Source organism: Haliaeetus leucocephalus, unplaced genomic scaffold (genome assembly GCF_000737465.1).
Source record: "Haliaeetus leucocephalus isolate CR32 unplaced genomic scaffold, Haliaeetus_leucocephalus-4.0 Scaffold144, whole genome shotgun sequence".
NCBI lineage: Eukaryota > Metazoa > Chordata > Aves > Accipitriformes > Accipitridae > Haliaeetus > Haliaeetus leucocephalus.
This window is the reverse complement of record NW_010972580.1, coordinates 2,802,011-2,809,758: the sequence shown is the minus strand read 5'-3', so window position 1 is coordinate 2,809,758 and position 7,748 is coordinate 2,802,011. Positions and strand designations below refer to the sequence as shown.

At 62.4% G+C, this 7,748-nt stretch overlaps 1 protein-coding gene across 2 annotated transcripts in view; it reads right to left on the bottom strand.

The window, feature by feature from the left end:
* Positions 1–546: 546 nt before the first annotated feature.
* The window catches only part of SLC4A1 (solute carrier family 4 (anion exchanger), member 1 (Diego blood group)), an 11,200-nt gene continuing 3,998 nt past the window's right edge, over positions 547–7,748 (bottom strand). For both annotated transcript variants that reach the window (XM_010561412.1, XM_010561413.1), the window contains 13 exons: positions 7,037–7,112; positions 6,304–6,488; positions 5,521–5,731; positions 5,207–5,410; positions 4,834–4,982; positions 4,146–4,340; positions 3,221–3,388; positions 2,877–2,966; positions 2,595–2,761; positions 2,231–2,484; positions 1,965–2,134; positions 1,554–1,727; positions 547–1,066 (listed from right to left, as the gene is read on the bottom strand). In XM_010561412.1, the coding sequence (XP_010559714.1) occupies positions 986–1,066; positions 1,554–1,727; positions 1,965–2,134; positions 2,231–2,484; positions 2,595–2,761; positions 2,877–2,966; positions 3,221–3,388; positions 4,146–4,340; positions 4,834–4,982; positions 5,207–5,410; positions 5,521–5,731; positions 6,304–6,488; positions 7,037–7,112 (2,124 nt within the window). In that variant the 3' untranslated portion in view covers positions 547–985. The remainder of the gene's footprint in view (positions 1,067–1,553; positions 1,728–1,964; positions 2,135–2,230; positions 2,485–2,594; positions 2,762–2,876; positions 2,967–3,220; positions 3,389–4,145; positions 4,341–4,833; positions 4,983–5,206; positions 5,411–5,520; positions 5,732–6,303; positions 6,489–7,036; positions 7,113–7,748) is intronic.

Sequence of the window (7,748 nt, the reverse complement as noted above, 5' to 3'; positions counted from 1 at the left end):
CTCTCTAGTATGTACACACACACGCACACGGCCCCCACCGTGGGCAGGAGCACAATCAGCCTTTAGAAATAAATTACAGACTCCCCCAATCGCTAGCATCAAATATACAGATCACTCCTTGCAGCTGCTTTTTTTTTCCCCCCTCATTTTTTTTCTTTTTTTAAGGCACTTTTCTGACCTTTTTTTGGATTTTTGTTTGGTTCTACGTGAATCCTACCTGCGGAAGCATCAGCATAATTTTGGGGGGGGGTGTTTCTACCATGATTATCTTCATTGCAAATATATAAATCCCCTCGCTAGACTATTTACATCCTGACCCTGGGAGATGCTGTGAGCGGCCATGAGCACAGCGGAGTCACCGGGATGCTCTCGCCAGAGCAAAACGATGGAGTAAAGGGGAAAAGGGCTCCGTGGGGTGAAGGGTCTGTCCCAGCTCGCATTCATTAGCACTGAAAGTTCATTTGGGGAAGAGGGGCTGGGCAGAGGGGACTCCCTGGAGGAGGCAGCAGGGCTGGGGGGAATGGGGGGGGACCCCATCCTGCTGCATCTCCATCCCTGCCATGTCACCCCATCCCTGCCTTCCTCCTGTCTCCGGGCTCGGGCGTCTTCCTCCAGCTCCTTCCCGTGCCCGGTCACAGCCCCAGGGTGGCCTTGGGGACAGGACAGTGACATGGGACATAGGCCATCCCACCCTGCCATGGGGTGGGGGGTGGCCCGTGGGACCCCCCCCAACCCAGGCAGCCTCTTCCCCAGCGGGTAACAAAGTGCGGGTGAGACCACACCATCCAAAATATTTTTAAAAAAGGGGAAAAAAAAGTAAAAAAAAAAAAAAAAAAGTCTCCATTCACAGGGTGGGGACCGGGGCCGTGTCCCCAAGTTCTCTGTCACCCAGCAGCCCCGGGATGGCAGCAGTGGAGCTATAAGCAGGTGGGGGGAGACCAGGGGGGTGCTGGGCCATCCGGGGGGGGGGTGTGGCAGTGAGCCCTTAGCTGGGCATCTGCACCTCGTTGTACACGTCCGTGCCCGCCACCTCTTCGAAGGTCACCACGGCATCGTCCGCATCCAGCTGGAGGGACAGGAGAGGGTGTTAGGTGGGATGGGGACTGGGACGGGGACAGGGACAGGGACGGGGAGAGATAGGATGGGGACAGGGTGGGTGTGGGGAGGGGTCAGGAATGGGGACAGGATTGAGGACAGGGACAGTGACGGGGATGGAGACAGAGATAGGGGCTGGGGTGGCTATGGGAATAGGGGCAGGGATGAGGCTGGGGACAGCAATAGGGATGGGAACAAGGATGGAGACAGGGATAGGGAAGGGGATACAGATGGGGATGAGGATGGGGATACAGATGGGGATGAGGATGGGGACAGGGATGGGGATGAGGATGGAGACACAGGCAGGGACAGGGATGAGGGTGGGGACAGTGATAGGGATGGGAACAAGGATGGAGACAGGGATAGGGATGGGGATGAGGATGAGGATGGGAACAGGGATGGGCACAGGGATGGGGACAGCACCACAACAGCTCCCAGCCCACGCCAGGGCTACGTACGCATTTGAGCTCGATGTCCTGGAAGATCCTGGGCAGCAGTAAGCGCCGCAGGGGCACGGTGAGGATGAGGACGAAGGGCAGCGCCAGCGAGGCCGGGGTGGACTTCACCACCCACAGCAGCCCGAGGACGATGATCTGGGTGAAGGTGAAGAGGTGCATCCGCCAAGTCTTCACCTGCAGGACAAGGAGCCCAGCGGGGTCAGGGTGGTGGGTCCAGCACCCTGCACCTTTCCCAGGGTGCTGAGTACTGGGCAGGACCAGTGGCCTGAAGAGCCCAGCGAAGGCCAACACCAAAGGAGGAGGCTCTTTGGGGGAGCCCCAAGCAACTGCAGGCAGCACCACGGGGTCCCACAGCCCAGGACACCCCCCAAGCCCACGGCCACCCGGCCGGGTGACACAGGGCTCACTCACCCGGGTGACGTAGGGCTCTCTGGGGTGGTACTTGGGTGGCATCAGCAAGAGCAGGATGCGGTCAAAGAGCTGGATGCCAAAGAGGGAGGTGACGCCCATGTAGAGGAAGATGCCGAAGAGCACGGCCAGCGGGATGTACTTTAGGATGGGCTCCATGAGGATGGAGATGCCTGCGGTGGAGAGGGAGAGGTCAGGGAGAGCTGTTGGGGGCACGCAGCCCTCGCTGCCCGGGCTGGGGTGTGGGGGGGGGCACGTCCCCAGCTCACCGATGAGTAAGGCCACAAAGAAGCCGCTCACGCGTTGTTCCTTGACCTCCAGGATCTGGGACTTCTCGCCAGGAGCGGAGGTCTTGCTCATGACGGTGAGGGCGTTGGCGTGGGTGATGGTGCGGACGGTGGTGGCGCTGAGCCAGGGCATGCCGAAGAGGGCGGCCACCCCCCCCATGGCCACGATCAGCAGCAGGTCCAGGTGGAAGCCGGAGCCTTTCACCAGTTTCCTCTCGGGCTTGCTGACAATGAGGCTGCCGGGGACAGAGAGGGAAGAGTCAATGGTGGGAAGTCCCTTTCCATCCCTGTCCTGCCAGGCACCCCGCAGTCCTCCCTTCCCTCCCTGTATCCCTCCGGTCCTCACGTGGTGATCTGTGTCTCGAGGAAGATGAGGATGAAGACCAGGAGGGCGGGCACCACGGAGGCGAACATCATCCAGATGGGGAAGCTGTTGTCCTTCCCCATGGGGTTGATAAACCAGCCCCGGGCGGACGAGTTGGTGACCTCCAGCCCTTTGGGGACATTCAGTTTCTGGATGGGAGCAGAGATGGGGGAGTGAGGGGACAGGAATGGGGCACCCAGCTCCCCGTCCCCTTGTTAGGGACACCCGTCTCCCCGCAGCCCTGTTCTCCTGCTGCTCCCTGACCTGCGTGTACGTGTCCTGGATGAAGAAGTCGACCAGCGCCATAATGAAGATGGAAATGGGCACCCCAAAGTCCCCGATCAAGCGCCGGACCTGGGGGGACACCGTGATCCTGTTAAACCCGCCTGTGTCCCCACTCAGCCGAGGGGATCCCCGCCTGCCGCGTCCCCGCTGGCAGCGAGCTCTAGCAAAGACCTCTGCAGGAGCATGCAATGAGTTTGCACGGTCTCAGCCAGCCCCTTTCAGGAAACCGCACCCGCCGAGCCCCGATTTTGCCCCCAGTGCTTTCCCTGGGTCCAGTGGGGGGGACACGATGGGGACACCACAGTGCTCCTCCCCGTCCTCACCCTGCCAGGCAGGAAAGTGCTATTCTTGAACTTGCGGAGGAAGAAAGCCAGGAAGAAGGTGCCAGCCATGAGGACGAGGGACAGCAGCGCCGTGTTGGGCTCTGGCACCTTGGGGTTAACTACGTCCGTCGTGTTGTAAAACCGCTGTAGCGGGTGATTCTTGAAGATCTGTGGAGGAAAAGGGAGAGGGTCAGGGAGGATGGGATCCCTGCTAGCGGGTGGGGATGGGGGATCCCCCTGAACTCCTCCTGCCATGCTGGGAGCCCCGTGGGTGTGTGGGTGCATGCCAGGACAACCGGTGAGGCTGGGAGCTTGGCACACGGTGAGCAGGGAGTTATTTTTAGGCTTGGTTTTTCTCCACGCTCCTTTGGAAATGGGGCCGGAGCAGGGGCTGGGTGGCACGGTGGGGACAGACGAGCACGGCCCTGCTGCGGACCATGCATCACCCAGGATGCTTGGGGCTGTGCCGAGCCTGTAGAGGGGGGCACCTCGGTGTGATGAGGGGCCAGGGTGGGATGGGGCATGTGTCCTGCCTGTCACCTCTCCAGCACCAGAGGTGTCCCTGTGGGCACTCAGTGCACAGGGTGACACTGTCCCATTGCTACCAGCCAGCTGGGAAGGGTCTGAGCTAGGGGATGGGGGAAGAAATCAGGGCTCTCTGGGCAGTTCCTGGGCAAGGACCGTGTTTGCTGCAGCCCAGGTGGGACATCTGCCTGGGCTTCACCTCCCTGCCCCAAAACTCCCCCTGCAGAGAGAAGCACGAGCTGGGAAACACCTGGGAAGAGGGAGAAATTGCTGAGAGATGGGCTCCATCCCTCACCTGCATCCCTCACCCAGCTCCCCCCGTTTCTATGGAAACCCGGGTGACGACTACAATCTGCAGCCCCCCACCTCTTTCCCACCGCGGGACCCCCGCGCCCCTCACCGTGACGAGCTTGTAGAAGGTCTCGTAGATGAAGATGAGGGAGATGAGGAAGGAGAAGATCTCCTGGGTGTAGCGGGACAGGTAGCGCACCAGGAAGCTGCCCTCGCAGGCCACCACCACCAGCACCAGCAGGATCAGCCAGAAGCCGATCCAGACCCGGCCCACGATGTACTCCATGCCATAGCTATTGCAGAACTGGGAAACCAGGGGGCACAGCTCTGTCAGCCCCCCAGAGCTCCCGACATGGGCACCCAGGGGGGCTGGACCCCAGGGTCCCACGGTGGCCCTGTGTCTCCTGCCCAGGGGCTGAGGGGTGCCAGGATGGGGATAGTGGTACCCCGGTGCGGCAGGACTCCTGTGGGATCACCCGCCTGGCAGCACCCCAATGGCATCACGCACGTGGTGTCACCCCTGTGGTGTCAGCTATTTGGCATCACCCACATGGCATCATGCACCTCGCATCACCCCTGTGCCATGCTCTGGATGGCTCTACCTGTGTGATAGCACCCATGTGCCATCACCCATGCAGCATCACCCATGCAGCATCACCCATGTGCCATCACCCGCATGGCATCCCCTCACGGCAGCACCCTGTGCTTCTGCCAGGGCTGGTGGGGACACCACGAGCCCCCTGTGGGGACCACTGGTGGGTGGGTGGGGGGCACCCAGAGGTGCAGGGGGCACCCACCGAGTAGAAGGCTTCCTCGAAGACGAGGAGGGGCCCTGAGAAGCCGATGACAAGCAGGGGCTGGGCACTGAGGATGCTGAAGAGGACGCACTGCACACAGGTGGAGAGGAGCAGCTCCGACACCCCCATCATGCCGTTGGTCTTCTCACCTGGAGGGGGGCAGAGCCGGTGGGTGCCAGGGTGGGGGACAGCGCTGTGTCCCCCCATCCCACACTCATCAGCACAGGGATTAGGGGGTCCAATACCCCCACCCCGCAGGGGAATCCCCAGGGGATGGTGCTGCAGGCGGTGACACCCCCGGTCCCCCAACCCCGTGCCCAACTGGGGGACGTCCCCATCCCCTGGCGCGTCCCCAGCCTGTCCCCCCCATTACTCAGCAAGCCTCCAAAGGTGATAGCAGGTGACAGCGCCGCAAAGTAGATGAAGATGATGGCGGCCAGACACTGGGGGCTCAAGGCATCCTTGATGTCGCTGAGATATTTGGGGTACCGGCGGCGGATGTCCCGCACCAGCCCCCCAAAAGGTCTCCCCGTCCTGCGCAGGGGGTCGTCGTCCTCCAGCGCCGGTTCTTCCAGCTCTGGGGACACAAGCAGGCAGCCATGGGGGGACCCCACCTGCAAGGGAGGGGGGTCCCGCCAACCACGGGGACGGGGGATCCCAGGGGGGCTGGGGTGGTCCCCGCCATACTCAGGTCTTTTAGGAAGTCCTTGGCCGGCGCCTTCTCGGGGGGCTGGTAGCGGCGGCGGAGCAGCTCGTGCTGCAGTGGCACCAGGCTGCGGAGGAGCTGCTCGTTAATGGTGTCGGTGGGCGGCAGGACGATGCTGGCCTCCAGGAAATCGTCCACCCCCTTCAGCAGCTCCTGGCGACTCTCGGCCAGGTAGGCATCCCGGCGAAAGACCTGCAGGGTGGCCCGGGGACGGGTGCTCAGCCATCTCCGGCACCCTTGGGTGCTGCTGGGCACCCACCCGGCCCCTGAGCATCCCCAGGGGGATGGGGCATCATGGGGACACGATCGCATGTGGACATGGGGGCATGAGGATGAGCAGGGGCGTGGGCACACAGGGGCTTGGGGACAGGGGGATAAGGGAGGATATGGGGGACTTAGGACCACAGGAGCATGAGGACATGGTTGCTTGGACACATGGGGACAAGGGGACATGGGAGCATGGGGCCATAGGGACACAGATGTGTGGGAACAGGGATGCATATGGACATAGGGACAGGGGTGCATGTGGAGATGGGGACAGGGGTGCATGAGGACATGGAGACCCAGAAGGATGAGGACACAGGTGTGTGGGGACAAGGGGACATAGTGGCATGGGGACACAGGGACACGGGCACAGAGAGGGACAGGGCACAGTGGGACGAGCCCTGTTAGAGGGTGCAGCCCCAGGGCTGGGGACTTTGGGGTGCTCAGGGGGGCTGGCACCCTGGACGGCAGTGCTGGTGGCAATGGCGGGTGAGCCGTACCCTCTCGGACATCATGGTGGCGATGGTGCGGCCGATCTCGTGGTAGCTGATGTGGGGGCTGTCGGGGCCCAGGACCACGAAGAGGAAGCGGACGGGTAGGGACACGTTGAGGACAGTGTCCAGCGTCACTGCGTTCTTCAGGCGCATGAAGGCCAGCGTCGGCTGCTCCAGGAAGGCTGCGCAGCCTGGGGGGAGGATGGGATGGGATGGGGGTCATGGGGGGGGCCGGGCACAGGGACACGGGGCACAGGGACATGGGGACACAGGAGCACGGAGACATGGGGACATCAAAACATGGGGACATTGGGATATGGACACAAGGTGACGCAGAGGCATGGGGACATGGGGGGACAAAGGGAATAGGATAGGGGCACAAAGACATGAGGACACTGAGGCACGGGGACACACAGACACTGGGACACAGGGATAGGTGGGCATGGGAGCACAGGGACATCGGGGTGTGGGGACATAGAGACATGAGAACATGGGGGCACAGGGGAGTGGGGAAATGGGACATGAGGACAAGGGACATGGAGACATGGGGCCCAGAGAGCAGCACTGAGCAGCAGCAGGCAGCGGCGAAGGCTGAAGACGGGGAGGGTCAAAAAAGGCACAAGAAATGCAGCGAGTGAGCGAGCAGGCAGCGACGGGCAGACGCCAAAGCTCCCCCTGCACAGCCCGGCCCCACACCCACTGTCCTGACCCTGCACCCACCTCCCCGCTGACCACTCACCCACGAGGACCAGCGTGGCCTCGGCATCCTTGGGGACCTTCTCAGGGAGCTGGGGTATAGTGGCCCTGCTCGGGCTCTGTTGCAGGCAGACAAATAGCAGGAATCAGCCAGCCATCCTTGGTGGCTGTCCCCTGCATCTCCCCCTCCATCCCCTGCATGTCCCCCCGCCATCCCCTGCGTGTCCCCTCTGCCCCCGAAAGCCCGGCTCCCTCGCTACCACCTCTGCACCATCCCACGGCAACACCTCCCCTGCGTGCACATGTACGTGCATGCGTGTGCACCCGTGTGCGTGCATGCCCCTGCGAGTGTGAAGGTATGCGCGTGCATGCGCGTGCATATGCCTGCACAAGTGTGCACATGCATGTGTGCGCACATGTGTGTGAGGGCGAGAGAAAGCGGTGTGCGTGGGAGTTTGGGGAGGTGTTTGTGCCCGTGCACTCGTGCATGCTCATGCCTGTGTGAGTGCGTGTGGATAGGTGTGCAAGTGTGCACAAGCGTGTGTCAGTGAGTGGGTGTACTCCCCAGGAGATGCGCAGCACAAGGGTCCCTGCGAGAACCTGCACGCCGCTTGGCGTGCAACTGCCCGGTGTGTGCATGCACGTGTGCGAAGGTGTGTGTGTTCACGTACACCTCGTATGCATCTCCCAGCAGCCCTCCCCACACCCTGGCCACACCTGGCACCCCCGACTCTGCACCCCAATGCCCCCCTGCA